The sequence below is a fragment of the Rhinatrema bivittatum genome, chromosome 18 (assembly GCF_901001135.1).
Source record: "Rhinatrema bivittatum chromosome 18, aRhiBiv1.1, whole genome shotgun sequence".
In the NCBI taxonomy this organism is placed as follows: Eukaryota; Metazoa; Chordata; class Amphibia; order Gymnophiona; family Rhinatrematidae; genus Rhinatrema; species Rhinatrema bivittatum.
Genome location: NC_042632.1, coordinates 46202350 through 46221944, shown reverse-complemented (window position 1 = coordinate 46221944; position 19595 = coordinate 46202350). Strand labels below are relative to the sequence as shown.

Genomic DNA, 19595 nt, shown 5'->3' with positions numbered 1-19595 from the left:
CATCTCCTCTGTACAACAGGAAAATTAATACATTGGGCAATTTCATGAAGCTTTCTTTTTTTCTGGAAGCCTTTAGGATAAAAGAATACAAACTCAGTACCTGATGATACCCAACATCTTTCACTTCAGGGCATCCATAATAAATACTCATTAGCTGCTAGGGGTCTGCAGAGGCTTTTTTTTTTTCATTTCACATTTTATTCCTTATGTTTTTTCTTTTTATTTGTTGCTAATTTTTTTTGTTAATTTAAAATAAAATAAAATAAAAAAAAAAAGGAAAGGAAAACCAGGAGAAGAAAAAAAAAACCCAAACACCCCCGGTCTGGGTCCAGGCCTAGGCCATGGCTGCTGCCATCTTGAATGAAAAAATTAAGACGTGCGCCGGCCTCAGTCTGCCGGCTCCATGTACCTCTGACAGAGCAGCAGCAATGGGCGGATCACTCCTGCCCTGTGAAGAAGAAGACAACTTTGGTATGAGGGTTTCGGGAAGGGGGCGGGGAGGGACCAGAAGGGAAGCCTAGGAGAGTTTTTTTTTTCTTTCATGGTGGTGGTGTCAGCAGCCTTTAAAATTCAAACAAAAGAAATCGAACAAAATTGTAATTTTAGTTTTTGTTTCATTTTAAAACCAGTTTGAGGTGAAATGGGAAATTTCATCACCACTTCCCATTTAATTTCATACAAATGCACATTCTGAATATCCACACAAATCTGCTTTAGCAAACAGATTAATTTTCATATTATGGAGACTGTAATATGAAAATGAACCTGTTTGCTGTGCCAAATTTGTGCAGATATTATGGATTTACATTCTTCTAAAATTTATAGTGAACCTGAAAACTAGGATGCTTCACAGCTATCAAAGAAGAAATTCTGTAATGCCTCAGAGGAATCATACTGCAGAGATTATATAGGAAAAACATCAACTTGACAGCTACTGCTGTACAGGTATGACGCAGAGAAAATGGCATGAGCATCCCAAGGCACCACGAGATGAACAAAGCAGCAGAAACAGGGACACGAATGCCCCCAAGCCATAGAGTGAGGGAGATGGCAGAAAGCAGTGTCATCAACACGCCAAGACACTACATGAAGGTTAATGCATCAAGAGGAGTGGCGTCAACGCTCTCAGGCACAGAGAGCAGAGCGAGGCAGCGAGAGGAGTCACGTCAACAGTGCAAGGCATTGAACCAAGACAGAGGCAGGGCAAGAGGATAAGACAGGGCCCACAGCAGTGGCCCAAACAACACAGCAAAGGTGCTCAACCAGGGCATGAGAAGCAGGCTGGTGGCAGGCAACGGCAGCAGCACAGCAAGGAATTGGACACGAGGAGCCGGGCCCAGGCAACAGCTGTAAGATTGGTAACTGGCAAAAACACAATTAGTAACCGAACTGGAAAAACTGTCTTCCTGACTCTTTTACACAGAGAATGCAGGAAGCGGCCTCTGAGTCTCTGTAGTACACCAACACGCTACAAGAAATAGAAAGGCAATTTCTCTGTATCTTCCTCGTGTCAGCTGCAGTAGTAGTCTTACCTTGATCACACACACTGTAACCCTCTCACAGATATTACAGACTTTAAGAAAATAAGAAGGGCCAGCTGGGTTAGACCGAGGTCCATTGAGCCCATCATTCTGTACCCAACAGTGACCAGTCCGGGTCAGATCACTCCCACAGGAAAGTGCCGGCTCTCCCAAGCCTATCTGGCTAATAACTGTTTCTGGACCTATCCTTCAGGAACTTGTGCAATCCTCCTTTGATTCCCACTATTTTTGTTGCCTTGACCATGTCCTGAATATTTGCTGAGTGAAAAAAATACGTCCTAAAATTTGTTTTAAATCTGCTAGTTTCATGGAGTGTTCCTTAGTCCTATTGTTATTTGAAAGGATAAATAACCATTCCCTATTTACCTGTTCCTCCTCACTCATGATTTCACAAATTTCAATTATATCCCCTCTTGCTCATCTCTTTTCCAAGCTAAAGAGCCCTAAATCTGTTTATCCTTTCTCTATAAGGGAGCATTTCCATTCCCTTTATCATTTTTATCGCCCTTCTCTGTACATTTTCTATGTTCTCGATGGTCTTTTTGACCACCATAGCACACTAAGCTGAAGATTTTAAGGTATTGTCCGCAAGGACTTCTCCTGGGTGGTGATTCCTAACAAAGAATCAAGCACTGGGTGCCTGCAGTCAGGATTATTTTTCCCTATGTGCATTACTTTGCACTTGTCCACATTAAATTGCACCTGCCATTTAAAAGCCCAGTCTCCAGGTCTCTCAAGGTCCTTCTGCGGGTTTTCACAATCTGCTGTTTTAACAACTCAAAACAATGTTGTGTCATCTGAAAATTTAGTTGCCTCACTCATTGCTCCTTTCTAGAGATCATTTACGAATATGCTAAATAGCACAATTCCCGATACCGATGCTTGGGGCACTCCACTAACAACCTTTCTCCATTTAGAAAACTGACCATTTAGACCTACCCTCTGTTTCCTGGTCTTTTATCCAGTTATCATTTCATAATAGGACACTGCCTCTAATCCCATGACCTCACAATTTCCTGAGGAGTCTCTCATAAGGGACTTTATCAAATGCCTTCTGAAAATCCAAATTCATAAGCCAACCATCTCACTTTTGTCTGCATGTTTATTTACACCCTCAACAAATATAATATATTGGTAAAACACAACTTCTCTTTGCAAAACCCATGTTGATTCTTCCCCATTAAACCATGTCTATTTATATTTATGTAGTGACAGTAATTTTGTTTTTAAGAGCAGTTTCAACCATTTTGCCCGGCACCAATGTCAGGCTCACTGGTCCATAGTTTCATGGATCACCCCCTGTGGCCCTTTTTAAAAAATTGGCATCATATTGGCCACCAGTCTTCTGGTACCAAGGCTGTTTTAAATGATAGGCTGCAAATCACCAGAAAAAAAGGTCTGTCATTTCATGCTTGAGTTCCTTCAGACTTTCTCCTGCTACTAGAGGGCCATCCAAACCACAACTGGGCACAGTGTCAGTGAGAGACTTTAACAGCACACTTTATGTTCTCCTGTAAATTAATCTAAATAGTTTTATGTAAGGGTTTCTTTAAGTTACATTTGGAGCAAGGATTTCAGAATCTTTACTTCCTCTCTCCGAGATTCAACAGAGGAACGATTGCGAGCAAATAGTCACTACTCAAATTGTTCTTAGTTTCACTTTCACCTAAAATGGGATATTCTGATTGAAAAAGTGACAAACATGATCTGTCCTGCTCCTTCCTTGTTCTATCTCCAGTCAGCTCTGCTCTGTCTGGCTTAGAGTGCAAAAAAAAGTATTGCTTTCTCTTCCCCATATACTTTAATGGGATAGAGCCAAAAAATGATTTGAATGACTCCATTTGGTTCAGTTGCCCTGAATCAAACTGAAAATTGATTCATTTGTTTCGTTTTTTCCATTCAGATTAAAACAAAGGCACATCTCTACATGCTGAGCAATATAGTGTATCTCATCCAGTGTAAGAGAAGCCCCCAACAAGCTGACCCTCCATAGCAGGAAAAACCCTTAATACGCCCCCTAAACCAAGTCTTTATATCCAACACAATCACTAATGCACCTATGGGTTGACACTTTGCCCGGCCAGGACATTCAGTCTCTGACTTGTCAGTATTAACTCTTAAAGGCAACTTTAAAAACATGACATGAGAGAGAAAATGTATTCATTTACAAAACTTAAAAATAATGGACTGAAACAAGACATTTGGATTAATGACTCATTAGGGTAAGTCTTTTGCACTCTCTGCTCTAGTTCTTATGAGGTGTTATATTTACCACCTTCCTTTGCATGCATTACTAACACCTTCAATGACTAAGCTTTTGCTAACTGATATTAATCCCTGCTAATCCAATAGCCACCTTATGCCTTCCCAAGAACTCTACAGTAGAAATCTCTGTTCTATATCTTCCTGCCAAGCTTGCATACTTCCTTCTTTCAACCTTCCACTCCCATCCGAAGAAGAGACCTATTAGTTCCTAAAAGTTCATCTACTGTTGCATTTTTGGATTATTCTTACTTGGATCTAGTGAAAGCAGTGGTGATTTTCTGCCAGGCTGCCAATTCGGAACCTTTTCTTGCCAACCTGGAAGGTGGAAACTGCCGCTGGTCTTGACTTGGTACCTTTTCTGTTCAGAAAATTAATACTGAATAAAAGGTATCACAACCTAGAAAGAATCCAACTAATGAAATAGCAGATACCAAGCAAAATACATCTACAAGGTCCTCTGGTAGAAAAATGATCTTGTTATTCTGTGGGATTTATCTCTGTTAATCCAAGCCGGAATACTTTGTGTAATATTGGGCAATATTGTACATAGGCAGGGAGAGTTTCAAAGCCGCTTCAGTGGGTCAAATAGTGCTTTCCCTGTGGAAATGGGCTTTTAGAAAATGGTTTTTCCTGCATGCAGTGAGATGAGACATTCCCCGGGACAGAGCTGGGACAAGGGCTTGCACTTGCGTGCATCCTTTTGAATTTTTAAAAGTGTGTTTTTAAAATTCCAAAGGATGTATGATTTTTTTCTTGGGAAAAACACTTGCTGAAAATGAGGTGCAAATGTATGCAGGATTTTTCCTGGAATAATTTTCAAATTGAAAGCATAATTTGAAATCTGTGGGCATGAAATTTACACACATAGGGCCTCATTTTCTAAAGTATCGCAGACCTGCGATACTTTAGAAAACTGTGTTAATGGGGGGCAGGGGTCGAAGCGGGGGGGGGGGGGGCGGTCCTGCGCTAGCCGGCAGCGATCGTACCGCCGCGGTGCGATCACTGCCGGTTTCGCACCCAATAGCGCCACCATAGAAGGTGTAGCTATTGGGCGCGAAGTAGGACGCGAAAAGGCCCTTACCTTTTCGCCATCCGCGGCGTCTTCATGGAGTCGGCCCCGGTGATGCCCTGACTCCTCCTCTTCCTCTTCCAGGGCTGACTCCGCCCAGATTTAGGTAGCACAGGTGTGTGCTACCTTTGCAGGCTATTGCAGGATAGCCTTGGTAAATAAGGCCCAGAGTTTGCACCAAAGCAGGCAACTGGAAAATAGCCACCTAAATGATATTCAATGGCTACAGCATACTCATAATACTTCATATTGTGATTAATCTAAAATGTGCAACAATACAATACACTACATTGTGTAATCCTGCATATTATGAATAAACTACGATGTGCAGACTCCAAAATCTGGGGTTAGATTTCTAGGTTTGGCAAAAAAAAAAAAAAAAAGAAAGTCAGAAGGTGTTGGATAGTGAAAGTAAACAAAAGTATGGATAGTGAATTTCATCCAAATGAACTTATTGCCCCTGTTAAAATGTATAATTGCATACATTTTTGTGTTTGCATTTATACGAATTATAAACTCAATATCTTAAATATTTATTTGGTAATTCTTTGTGCAGCATTAACAGCAAAGCCATGCATTTTCACCTGGATGTAAAATATTGCAACAACATATGCTATAGGGATGTGCATTTGTTTTATTTGTTTCTGAGTTATGCGCATAACTCATGGACTTTATATTACATATGTAAAAACAATTGTATGCGCATAACTCGAGTTATTAAAAGCACACGCATACATAGAAACATAGAAACATAGAAACATAGAAATGACGGCAGAAGAAGACCAACCGGTCCATCCAGTCTGCCCAGCAAGCTTCACACATTTGTTCTCATACTTAACTGTTTCTCTTGGCTCTTAGTAACCTTATGTTCTAATTCCCTTTTCACCCCCACCATTAATGTAGAGAGCAGTGCTGGAGCTGCTTCCAAGTGAAATATTAAGTTTGATTAGTTGGGTAAGCGGCAGCATAGCTCTCTGCCATGAAGCAGAGGGCAATGCTGGAAATGTGTGAAGTATCAGTTTTTCTTTTCCCCTGTCATTGAAGCAAGGAGTCATGCCGGACATGCACCGAAAGTGAAGAATGCCTTGAAAGTCACATTAACTATCATCAAATATTGAAAAGCCTAATAATTGGTAATACCTATAAGCCCATGAACCCATCCCTGTTTTTTTTTCTTTTTTTCTTTTCTTTTTTTAATTGGGAGATGGATGCCCTTCATCCTTCTACTCTGTGAAGGTGGACACCTACCACCGGCCACTGGCATCCCGCTCCGTTAATGCCTCTGTGGCTACTGCCGCTCCATGCAGTGTTTTACTACCTGCTCTTTATATGCGTCCTCTAGAACTGATGGATCCCATCCCTGGGTTTTTTTATTATTTATTTAATTGGGAGATGACAGCCCTCCATCCTTCCGCTCCGTGAAGGTGGACACCTACCACTGGCCACTGGCATCCCGCTCCGTGAATGCCTCTGTGGCTACTGCCGCTCTGTGCAGTATTTTACTACCTGCTCTTTATATGGACACCTACCACTGGCCACTGGCATCCCGCTCCGTGAATGCCTCTGTGGCTACTGCCGCTCCGTGCAGTATTTTACTACCTGCTCTTTATATGTGTCCTCTAGACCTGATGGATCCCATCCCTGTTTTGTTTTTTGTTTTTGTTTTTTATTTAATTGGGAGATGACAGCCCTACATCCTTCCGCTCCATGAAGGTGGACACCTACCACTGGCCACTGGCATCCCGCTCCGTGAATGCCTCTGTGGCTACTGCCGCTCCGTGCAGTATTTTACTACCTGCTCTTTATATGCGTCCTCTGGACCTGATGGATCCACAATATTTATCCCATGCCCCTTTGAAGTGCTTCACAGTTTTGGACTTCACCACTTCCTCCGGAAGGGCATTCCAGGCATCCACCACTCTCTCCGTGAAGAAATTCTTCCTGACATTGGTTCTTAGTCTTCCTCCTTGGAGCCTCAGCTCGTGACCTCTGGTTCTGCTGATTTTTTTCTGTTGGAAAAGGTTTGTCATTGTCTTTGGATCGTTAAAGTTTTTCAAGTATCTGAAAGTTTGAATCATATCACCCCTGCTCCTCCTTTCCTCCAGGGTGTACATATTTAGATTCTTCAATCTCTCCTCGTATGTCAACCGATGAAGACCCTCCACCTTCCTGGTCGCCCTTCTCTGTACCGCCTCCAACTTGTCCTTGTCTCTTTGTAGATACGGTCTCCAGAACTGAACACAGTACTCCAGGTGAGGCCTCACCAAGGACCTGTACAAGGGGATTATCACTTCCCTTTTCTTACTCGATATTCCTCTCTCTATGCATCCCAGCATTCTTCTGGCTTTTGCAATCGCCTTGTCGCATTGTTTCGCCGACTTCATATCATTAGACACTATCACCCCAAGGTCTCTCTCCTGCTCCGTGCACATCAGCCTTTCCCCCCCCATCGAATACAGTTCATTCGGATTTCCACTCCCCAAATGCATGACTTTGCACTTCTTGGCATTGAATTTCAGCTGCCATATCTTCGACCACTCTTCCAGCTTCCTTAAATCCCGTCTCATTCTCTCCACTCCTTCCGGCGTGTCCACTCTGTTGCAGATCTTAGTGTCGTCCGCAAAAAGACAAACCTTACCTTCTATCCCGTCCGCAATGTCGCTCACAAAGATATTGAACAGGACCGGTCCCAACACCGATCCTTGCGGTACACCACTTAAAACCGCTCTCTCTTCAGAGAAAGTTCCATTTACCATCACGCATTGTCTTCTGTCCGTCAACCAGTTTGCAATCCAGGTCACCACTTCGGCACTCACTCCCAAGCTTTTTGTTTTATTCACCAGTCTCCTGTGCGGAACCGTATCAAAAGCTTTGCTGAAATCCAAGTAGATGACATCTAGCGCTCTTCCTTGATCCAATTCCTTGGTTACCCAGTCGAAAAAGTCAATCAGATTTGTCTGACAGGATCTTCCCCTGGTGAATCCATGCTGCCTCTGGTCCATCAATTCTCCGGACTGTAGATATTTCACTATTCTCTCTTTCAACAGTGACTCCATTACTTTTCCCACCACCGAAGTGAGGCTAACCGGTCTGTAGTTACCAGCCTCTTCTCTGTTCCCACTCTTGTGAAGCGGGACCACCACCGCTCTTCTCCAATCACTCGGCACCACTCCCGTTTCTAGGGATCTATTGAACAGGTCACACAGCGGACCCGCCAGCACATCTCTGAGCTCCCTCAGAATCCTTGGATGAATCCCATCAGGCCCCATGGCTTTGTCCACTTTCAGATTCTTTAGCTCTTCCCATACATTTTCTACTGTAAAATGATTTTCATCTATTCCACTACCCTCCAGCTTCTTGTGTAGAAATGGTCCTTCTCCAGGGTCTTCTTTAGTGAATACAGAGCTGAAGTATTCATTTAATATTTCTGCCATTTCTTCGTCTCTCTCCACACATTGATCATTTCCACCTTTCAATTTCACTATACCACTATGGACTTTTCTCTTTTCGCTGATGTATCTGAAAAATGTTTTGTCACCATTTTTTATCTCCTTGGCAATCCTCTCTTCCGCTTGACTTTTTGCCAACTTGATTAATTTCTTCGTCTCCCTCAGTTGAATCAAATATTCTTCTTTGTGCTCCTCCCTTTGGGATCTTTTATATTTTTTGAATGCTGTTCTTTTAGCTTTAATTTTGTCAGCCACCTCGTTTGAGAACCAGATAGGTTTCATTTTCCTTTTGCTTTTCTTTACATTTCTAACATAAAGAGTAGTTGCCTTGGTGATTGCTCCTTTTAGATTGATCCACTGCTGATCCACATCTCTCTCATTCTCCCATCCATTTAGTTCTTCCTCTAGGTACTTCCCCATTTCCTCAAAGTCTGTGTTTTTGAATTGTAAAACTCGGGTCTTTGTGGTTCTTTTCCTGTACTATACCTGTACTATACCTGTGTGTAAATCACTGTGTGTAAATCACTGTGTGTATACCTGTGTGTAAATCACTCCGTGATTTACACACATAAATAACGAAATGAATGAAACGAATGCAGATGATTAATATGCTATACTGTTATGGAGTGAATTTTCAAAAGAGCTACACAAATACAAGTCTCTGGATGGCACACATATTTGTCCTCTATTTATACCACTGTAGGAGGGTCAACTAGTAAATTGAGGTGAGGTTTTGGTGGTGGTCTAGGGTTTGGGGGCCAGTTTTACATGCCCAGTCAGAGGTATGAACAGCACAGTACACATCAGTAAACATTTGATGTGATTTGGTGTAAGGAAAGGTACACAAAGATAAGATTTCTACAATGTACTTTCACCCTAGCTTGATAGCACCTAGGTAGAGAGTGCATGTAAAACTGGCCCCCAAACCACCAAAACCTCACCTCGAGTTACTAGTTGACATCCTACAGTGATATAAATAGTTGACTAATATGAGAGTCTTATAAAGTCTCTCTCTCTCTCTCCATGGAAAATGGCTGTTTGGGCAGTAAAAATAGCACGTGTTGCAGTATCTCAAAAATTACCTTAACAATGCCCTTTTTTTTTTTTTTTTTATCGCGGGCACTATTCATGAGAAAATTATAGCAAAATGATGAATCTAGGCCTCAGTTTACTAGCATGTACAAATATCAGTAGTTGCATGCACAAAATGGCAAATTGTGCATTAAAATACTGATATGCTCGCAAGCTACTGAACTGCAAACACACATTGCTGAATATCACAAAAAAAAAAGAAATGGAAAAAACCCACCAAAATGCAAATTTCCACCAAAACAACCATTTTGGGCATGCACATATCCATTATTAATACCTTTCAGATATTTAAATGTCTTTATCGTTTCCCGCAATCTCTCGTCTCCTCTAAAGTATACACATTTACTTCCTTACATCTTATCTAATTTGGTTTTTGGTATTGACCCTGCAATATTTTGGTTGCTTTTCTAGCAATACTCTAGGTGAGATCTCCCCAATGCCCAGACAGAAGTCTTATCACCCCCTTTTTTTTTGCCAGTTTTATAATCTCCCTGTACACCCTAGCATTCCTCAGGCTGGCCACCACCTTATCACACTGTTTTGCTACCTTGAGATCATCGTACTACCCTCCCGAGGTATCTCTATCTTTGTCAGTTCGCATTAAATTTTCACCTCCCATCATGTACTATTCCGCAGATTTCTGATCCCAAATGCATGACAGATTTCTTGACATCTGAGTCTTAACTGCTAAGCATTAAACCATTCCTCAAACTTTTAATCTGTCTCCTCCCTTGGGTGTGTAATCATTTTGTAATTGGAAGCCTTCTCCTTCCAGTTTATCAATGTCTGTCTCTTTTCACAACCCACTTGCTAGAAGTCTTTCTTGGCTGAGTCTTCTCTTTTCTCTCATTCCTCTCGTTCTTTCCTACTGTCCCCATGAAACTGGAGAGTTTAAATATCCCTTTCTTCAAGGCAAAATCAATTACACAGTGACTAATGATGTGGACAGAGCTATAATGAAGCAAAATTGAAGTGTAAGCATACAAGCATCACAGAAAAAGAGCAGGTCCTATTGCAACTATCTTTGTACAGTGCTACTGTGAATTATAAAAAAACAAAACAAAACACAACAAATCATTTTGTGTAATACTGGAAACTTTGAGATTTCAACAAATAAAATTATTATAAAAGAATCATCTAAATATCCCTGCGCACCCAGGGGTAGATTTTCAAAGGGTTACGCGCGTAAGATAAGCGTGTAACCCCCGAAAAGCTGCCCAAGCTGCCCCTGCGCACGCCGAGCCTATCTTGCATAGGCGCGGGACGCTCAAGCCCCGGGACGCACGTATGTCCCGGGGCTTTCAGAAATGGGCGGTCCAGGGGCGGGGGCATGGGCGTTCCCGAGTCCTCCAGCACTGCAGCCGTGCCAGAGGTTTGCGCGCTGGCAGCCCTCTGGCAGGCGTAACTTTTGAAACAAAGGTAGGCAGGGGGATTTAGTTAGGGCTGGGGGGGTGGGTTAGACAGGAGAAGGGAGGGAACGGAGGCAGCCTGCGCGGCTCGGTGTGCGCAAGTTGCACAATTGTGCACCCCTTTGGGCGCGCCGACCCTGGATTTTATAACATGCGTGCGGCAGCACACGCATGTTATAAAATTGGGCGTAGATTTGTTCGCGCCAGGTTGCGCAAACAAATCTGCGCCCGCACGCAGGTTTTAAAATCTGCCCCTCAGACTCTGAATAGTTATGAAAAAGTCATCGATAGATGTTATCACATCAAAGTCAAATTTCGAAAGTTTAACTAGCCAATCCAAGAAAAGAGATGGCTAAACTTCAGCTTTTAAAATCCTGCCCCCTCCCTTACTGACTGCCGAAATGAATCTACATTCCCAAGGAGTCAAATTTGGCTGGGCAAAAACGGGTTGTTCCAGAAGTGCTCCCTGGTTGTGGGGAAGGGAGCTTATGACTCAGCCGGCCAGTGTTGATTTTCAGTGCTGGCTGGCTAAGTTTAGGAAGGCAACCCCAGGCACACAAATAGTGGTCCTTGTTGATCAAATTGGACCAATTAGGTTTTGGTGAATCATCAGTCAAAAATGTTGCTGGTTAGATTCAAACATTTAAAATTAGCTGAATATTTTATCCACCCCAGTAGCTTTTTTGAAAATTGACCCCATTGCTTCCTATGGTACCCATATTGCAGAAGAGAGCATTATTTGTAGTTTATTCACATTTTTTACCATGCCCACACTAAATCTTCTTGTATCACTGGTTAAATAGCTTTTTAATGTACACGTTACTTTTTTTTTTGTGAACCCATGCTAAAACCTCTCTTACGTGTTTATTTATTGCACGGGCCCCATTCATGCTGAGGTATGTGAAATGCATGACATTTGCATGTCACATTTCATTATGCTGATGTCTGACTTTGGGTTTTCTTTGTTCTTTTTGCTGAAGAAAGGATGATCTGCTAGGCCTGACCCCCCAATAGAAGAAAATAAAGGGAAAATATTCATCAAAGAGAAATAGATGTAAGGCCAATGTAAGGATTAGGGGAAGAGTAGGGAAAAAAACACAAAAATGTATCAACTCACTTCATTTTCATAGTTTTGCAATAGAAATCCTTTTGCCAGTGTCTTTAATTCCTTGCAACTTCTGGGATGGAGAGCATTGCCCAGAATCTGTTGTGCAACGTCTGCTGCTAGCTTGAGTTGTAACTTCACAAAGGCTATAAATTGAGAAAAGTAAGTACCATAGACTCTGACTAGGCCACTGAAATGGATTTTTAAAGGGCAAACACCCAACTTGACAACAGCTTGTAGTCTTACATCATACTGTTGTACAAAGGACTGAGAAATTTTCACTGGCAAAAAGCCAGTTAACTTGCAGTGCATTACGAGTTGTGGTTGCTATGCTTCTGACGTCTAATGACGCATTCCGGATGTTTCCAAAATATTTAAGACAATACGTTAGATATCACAGTATGCATGTTCCACACAGGTGGGTGAAAGTTGCTAATCATTAGTAACAAGCTTCACAAATTGCCTGTTGAGAGCAATTTAGCTATTTGCCAGTACAATTTCTCAGTCTTTTCTACAACAGCGTGAGGTAAGACTAAACACTGATAATTAGCAACTTTCACCCTCCTGTGTGGAACATGAATATTGTCATACCTAACATACTGTCTTAATATTTTGAAAGCATCCAAAATGTGTCATTAGACAGCAGAAGCACAGGAACCATAACTCATAATGCGTCTCAAGTCAAGTGACTCGAGTTATTATAAGTGCACACACACTGTTATGCATGTACTATAAAGTCTGATTTTCACGCATAAATAAAACGAAATACAACATTTTGTAGCACATGCATGCTAAAACATTTTTCAAGTGCATTTTAGTGAATGGGCCCCATAATCTCACAGACCAGTGTCTGAAACAATTCAATTCAATGTTTTGGAATGGACTGGAAATTTCAATTGCTGGACTGTGACATCGTTAGAAAGCAAGGTACAATAAGAGAAGGCTGATCACGCTGAATAACTTTTAGGCAACATACCAAGCAAATTCTGAATATTGAAATAAGAAAATGAATTTAACAGTCAAAAAAATGTTGGTATAGTACATTGAAATGTAATCACGCATCAAAATGACTCATGATAGGGCAACAGGTTTCTCGTGCCATCCCTATTGCAATAATTATCATGCAAAAAGTAAATCATTCATTTTCAATATTGCATTTTAGAATGCATCTTTTTACTGAGCTGCAGCACTCATTTTTAATAAAACATCAGAGCAACTTGACTAGATGTGATATACTAGAACTGTGCATTATGGGCCAAATTTTAAAAGGTGTGCGCAGGCGTAGATTTGATCACACAACCCGGTACGAACAAATCTACGCCCAATTTTATAACATGTGCATGCTGCTGCGTGCATGTTATAAAATCCAGGGTTGGCGCACGCAAGGGGGTGCACAATTGTGCAACTTGCGTGCGCCAAGCTGCGCAGCCTTCCTCTGTTCCTTCTAAGGCCTCGGAGGGAACTTTCCTTCCACGTCCCCCCACCTTCCCCTCCCTAACCCACCCCCCAGCCCTACCTAGAACCCCCCCTTACCTTTGTCGGGTAATTTGCGCCTACCTCCCGGCAGGTGTAGCTTATGCATGCCGGCCGACAGCTGGCCCGCAATCCCAGGCACAGCAGCAAATGGCCGCTGTGCCTGGAGGCTCCAGCCCTGCCCCTGCCCTGCCCCGCCCCCACCCCACCCCTTTTTGCAAGCCCCGGGACATACGCGTGTCCCGAGGCTTGCTCGGTGCGCACGGGGCAGATTTTCTCAGGTTACGCGCGTAGCCTTTGAAAATCTGCCCCAATGAGTGCATTTTCAAAAACTTTAGTCAGAGCTTACACACACAAAAAAAGGACTAACATACTTATATGAACTTTCAGCCACCTGAAAAACTGCACAATGCATATAAGTTTAACAACATAAAAAAAGAGGTATTTTTGGTACGTGCAATGAATTTACATGTGTAACTTGTATTTTCAGATATATGCACGTAAATCACATACAATTTACATGCTTAAACTTTATGTCACATATAGCAACAAGGTAACGTTCCAAATATATCTATTTACTCATATATTCAAACTCAATTTCTGCGCAGATTTTGTATTTGAAAATCAGGTTGTTCCGTACATGCCTGAAATAAGAACTTTGCAAATAGGAGTGTTTCAAAAAATGTGCCCCTTTAACGACTTCAGTTTGCTTAGTAATTCCCTTCTTGGTTTCTTTTGTTTCTCTCTTTACTGTAGTGAATTCAACCGCAGCATTTCCTGACATGAAACTCAGGTAATTCTCGGCGAGCTTGGAGTGCTTGTGAGTACTCTCCATGGAGCTTCCTTTGAAAATCTTGGCAAGCTGGTGTCAGCTGGCAGTCTTTATCACCCCTCCCCCGCCCTCATACTTTGAAGGTGCAGAGTATTCAACATAAAGCAGAGAAAGCAGGCAGGGGGATTTCAAAATGATCTCCATTCTGTCCCGAATCTACCCCTTTTCACCACAGGAAAAAAGTGCATGTGCAACATTCATACTCTTTGACCACAGAGGACTGGGGGCAATTTTCAAAGCCATCTTCTCCATGCGTAAACACTGATTTATCCACATGCACCCAAGGGCCACATTTTCAAAGACTTTTGCACCTTTTTTTGTGCATAGGGATGGTAATTTTTAAACAGGCGCGTGGGCGCACACGGGCGCACATTCATCAGACCGCGTCCATTTTATGACATGCATGTGTATACGCGTGCATGCTCTACAATAGCCTGACTGCGTGCACATGTGCATGCAACTTTAAGTGGGTGCGCACCTGAGTGCATAAATGCAGCTTCTACTGCATAAGTAGGGGGTATTTTAGTTGACGCACACCGACGCCATTTCCAGTTTTCCCAGTCACTCCCAGTTCACCCAGGTTAGGGATGGGACTTCCAAACCTTCTAGTTTAATAACTTCCCATTTCCCCTGTTAGCTACCACCCTTAAAACTCCGCCGATCTATTTATTTTTATTTTCTTACTTACATGTCCCCCATTAGCAGAAGTAAAGTTACATGGCTGGGGACCCCAGCGCGCTCCTGTGCGCGTAAGCATTTATGTGCAAATTTAAGGTCGAAATCCAGGAAGGCCTGTTCCTCGCCCCTTTTTCAGAACTTATGATTTCTGCGCATGGCGGGAGATATGTGCATACATCTCCTTTTAAAATCCACTCGGCACGTGCTGGCCCGACATATTCACCTATCTCCCAGTTTTGATGCATGCCGGTCTTTTAAAATTCACCTTAAAATGAAGATTAACCTTCCTAAATCAGCTCTCTCTAGCTAAGTGGATTTTTAGCCAGCTGAAAGTAAGTTCATAGTTTAACAATGCACATTCTTTTAGCCCCATATAAAAGTGATGCTTGAGGCGGGGAGCATTTCAGATGTGTTGGAAAATATGCGCGCGCATATTTTCCAACAGATATACACTGCCAGGCTGGCAGCATTTTGTAGATGATGTACATGTGAACTTTGTACCATTGTTTTAGATGGTATAATCATGCATGCTTATTTTCAGTCACATCACTGGATTTGTGTGGGCTAAAAAGCATATTCATAAAATACTAGTCTCACCCCCACTGAAAATGTATCCCATACGGACTATTTCTATGTGTCTCTATGGTATACATTCAAATTAAGTAAATATATTTGAGGACATCATTAAAATGCTAATATTAATAATTATTTTGACCATTGTTTATGCGCTTCAAAATTCAAAAGTAAGTCCCAGGAAGACATTGCCTGGTCACTTTTTACAACTTATTGCAATAAACTGTTATTTTTAGGAGTGAAATCTACTACAGCCAGGTTACCTTTGAAGAGAAAGCCTAATGAAAAGCACTATTAGTTTTGACAAAGTGTAACATGGCAGAGATAATCTGACATGTGAATCAATAAAGCTATTTTGAACATTTCTCCCAGGATGTAATTGACAATCGATTAGTAATTGTAATACAGAATATTAATTAATGCTAAAAAAAAAAAAAAAAGTATTGAAGGAAATCCCACATTTATGAGTAAAAATGACCTAAAAACCCGAGGCAGGGATCTCTTGCTCTCCCTCCTTCTGCATGCGAGCAATCATTCACTGTATGTGGGTATTGACTTATCTGTCTTTGCCTTGTAGAACACTGCAAGCACTACTAACATTACACAGAAATGATAATTTGAATGAATGTTCTGGCTATTCATTACTAACTAGAAAAAAAATCTTTCTTTGAAAAACAAAACAAAACCCAGGACATTTTTAAAATGAAAACAAATGACATTTTTATAATTTAAAAAAATAAAGCCACCACCAGCACCGGCCTCCACCCCTCTCCCTCACCAAAAAAAATAACATTGCTGGTGCCACAAAAATGTAAAATTGAAGTCTCGTCCCCCTGCCAGCCTTTCGCTCTCCCTTCCCATCTCCCTGGCATCCCTGTATCCCCATCCATGGGTGCAGAACTCCCAATGAGGCCGGACAGATCCCGTAGACCAGAGACCCTGGACTACTGGATCCCTACTCCGACATGATGAGGGCCAGCCCTGAGGCTAACACCGTTCTTGTTATATGGAGGTTTGCTCATATCTCTGTACAGCAAAATGGCGCCTACCTCAGGCCTGAGCCCCATTTCGAGTTCCACAGACCCAAGGATGAGATAAAGGAGCTGGGGGGGGGGGGGGGGGCAGGTTGGTGGGAGAAGGGAGAGGGGTGCAGAGAGAGCGAAAGGCTGGGGCAGGTCTTAAAGAATTACATTTTTGCAGCACCGGTAATGCTTTTTTTTTTTCCAGCAGGGGAGAGAGAAATCCAGTCAGCCCTTGCATATAATATATGTTCTTTTTTTGTTTTCTGTTTCATTCGCTTGATTTCATTACAAATACACAAAATGAAACAAAGTAAACCACAAATGAAACAAAACAGAAAATAAAATGAAACAAAAGACTTACGTGAGCACCCCTGGCAATTTTCAGACTCCCCATGCTTGAGACAAAATCCATGGATACATTTTCCCCCGCAGAACTTGCACCAAGTGTGACAGTGCAAACGTGTGTATTCTTTCAGTTTGAAACTTGCCATGAGTTTCAGAGCACTTGCAGGAATTTGCACCTGTTTTGGGGCATTCAGTAATTTATTTATTTATTTATTACTCACCTACGTACCTAAGGGGGTTGTTTACTAAACGTTTATCGCATCCTTTAGAGCCTTATCGCACATGATAAGGCCCTAACGCACACGATAAACCCCTATCGCACGCGAAAAGGGCCTTTTCGCGTACGATAGGATTTAAATTAGCTGGAGAGGAGGAATTGGGGCGGGGAGGGGGAGGAGTCGGCCATGGCACCGCTACTGGCAATAATGTACATAAAACCTTGTTTCTTTCATGGAAAACAACACGTGGAGAGTTTAAAATGCAATGTACGTGCATTATTTTTTCAATCCTGCCTGCAATACTCCCATGGGAACTTGGGGCATGCACACCAAAATATTTTGCTTGGTTTTGTTTAGTGGGAGTTTGCTTATTTTTTCTGTTTAAAATTGTATTTCATTTTATTTCATTTCATTTCGTTTTCCATTTCTAGTGTGCAGTATTTGCAAATAGTGTGCTCAAAAAATGAAAAACGAAACAAAATGAAATTCAATTCAATTTCATTAGCTAAATTCTTTTTCATTTTATTTTGAAATGACATGAAATTGGCTTCTTTTGATGACTTTCCTGTCATTTTAGAATGAAAGCACATTCCTGTCGGGAATGCTGTCCTTAATTGCAGCTAATTATACATGTGTTACGGAACAATGGCATATTTTAGCCATATTGAAGAAGAGTGATTTTCAGACAGCCAGTTTATGTATGTAAATTGCTCTTTATTCATGTAAATGTCATTGAAAATTGCCCTTTAAGGGAGCAATTTTGTTTTAAAGTATGTACACACTTTTGAATGCGTGTACCTTCTCTCTAATTCTGAAAGGGAAACTACTGCATACTAAGAGCCACATACATTTGCTATTTCCATCTCTGAAACATTGAACATTTGAAATAGGAATATACATGTGCTATTTACTCCTTTGACCTATATCCCCCACCCCAGTAACGCCTCTTTAACAAGGTTAAAAGTGCATGCATTGAGAAAGTCCACACCTACTTTAAACCATTTTGAATTAGGCAATTTTCAACCACTGTTGTACGTAAGCGGGTAAGGTGCGTACAATATGAGAATGCAATATGACATTTAACTTTTCAAGTTCCTTGCTCCAATTTCATTTTGTAATCATTTTTGCCATTTTTAACCAACCCTTTGTACTTTGTTTGACTCTCACTGATATTAACCGGAAGTATTTGAAAACATCTAGAAATAATATATTTTGTTACCAAAGGCTTTACCATCATTACCTTAAATTCCGTTTCAATGTTAGCTAGCCTCGCCAGTTCGTTGCTCAATTCTAAAGCAGTAAGGACCGGGTCTTCACTGGAGAGGGACAAATAAGCTGCACTTGCTAATCCTTTGTAGGCATTCATTCGTGATCGAGAATGACTAAAAGAATCCTTCCTCTGCTTCTCGGAACATTCGTTGCATTTGCAGAAGTAATCATGGGGCCTTTCTATCCGTGCCCCTTTGATAAGAAGGATATGAACAATTTCATATTCTTGGCAATGTGCTGCAAGTATTATTGGAGTGATATCATGGGAAAATCGAGTTCCATCTTCATCGTAAGCATAAAAATCATCATCCCGAAGCTCCTGCTCCAGAGGGCTCAGTGTGAGCCGCTGTCCTTGAGCAAAGGCTGGGTGGTTCAGTATTGCCTCTACAATTCTTACATATCCTTTGCTGATAGCTAAGAGCAGTCCATCCCCTACTCTTGCCAAATTCTCCTTTTTCAGGAGAAGCTCAGATACCTCCAGATGTTCATTCCCCACCGCAAGTTGCAAGGCATTTTGTCCCATGTAGTCAACACAGTTGAAGTTTAATGTTTTGGATTCTTCCAGCATTTTCCGTACCACTGGTATGTTGCCATATTCTGCTGAATCCAAAAACCGTTCTTCCTCTGGGGTCAGGCTAGTGCCCTTTTCATTAAACATATAGGCAGGTCCTCTAATAGCCTGTCTCCGGCCCTTCTCCCGAAGAGTTGTGTGCCGTCGATGCATGTTTTTAAAGTTGCTGTTTCCCAGCCTATAAAAAGATAACAGTAGGAAAATTAATTCATTTTTCATTGAGCTAATACCTGTGTTTTGCACTGCAGTAGTCCATAAATACAGGTGAAACCTTATCAATGAGCATTCTCATCCAAGATTGAATTTTGCAATTAGGTAGCTTAGCAAAGGAATGCATCATGAAAGTCAATGGGATTGGCAACTACTATAATGTAGAACAGTTAAGTATCAGTGAATATTTTGTAATAAAAGGGCTGATAGAAAATTCCTGGTGTACTTTCAAAAGACAAGTTAGCTTGTGCTTCATTTATTCAAAAAAAATCTAAAAAGGATCTAATGAGTTCTTATAAAGAAGAATTTATTAATGCTACAGTTTTGGTTGACAAGCGAGGCCAGCTACCGTCACTAACTTTATTCAGATCAACTAACAGAAGCATGTTATCTAACCGAAGCTCTGAAAAAAAGAATATTATTAGGTAACAAGAAAGGGCCAATGTACTAAACTGTGCTAATGTTGATTGCTAA

At 41.5% G+C, this 19595-nt stretch overlaps 1 protein-coding gene across 1 annotated transcript in view; it reads right to left on the bottom strand.

Moving 5' to 3' along the window:
* TRPC7 (transient receptor potential cation channel subfamily C member 7) overlaps window positions 1-19085 on the bottom strand; it is a 102352-nt gene extending 83267 nt beyond the window's left edge. The window contains exon 1 of the mRNA XM_029583692.1: window positions 18312-19085. Coding sequence (XP_029439552.1) covers window positions 18312-19064 — 753 coding nt within the window. The 5' untranslated portion in view covers window positions 19065-19085. The remainder of the gene's footprint in view (window positions 1-18311) is intronic.
* Between the last annotated feature and the right edge of the window lie 510 nt (window positions 19086-19595).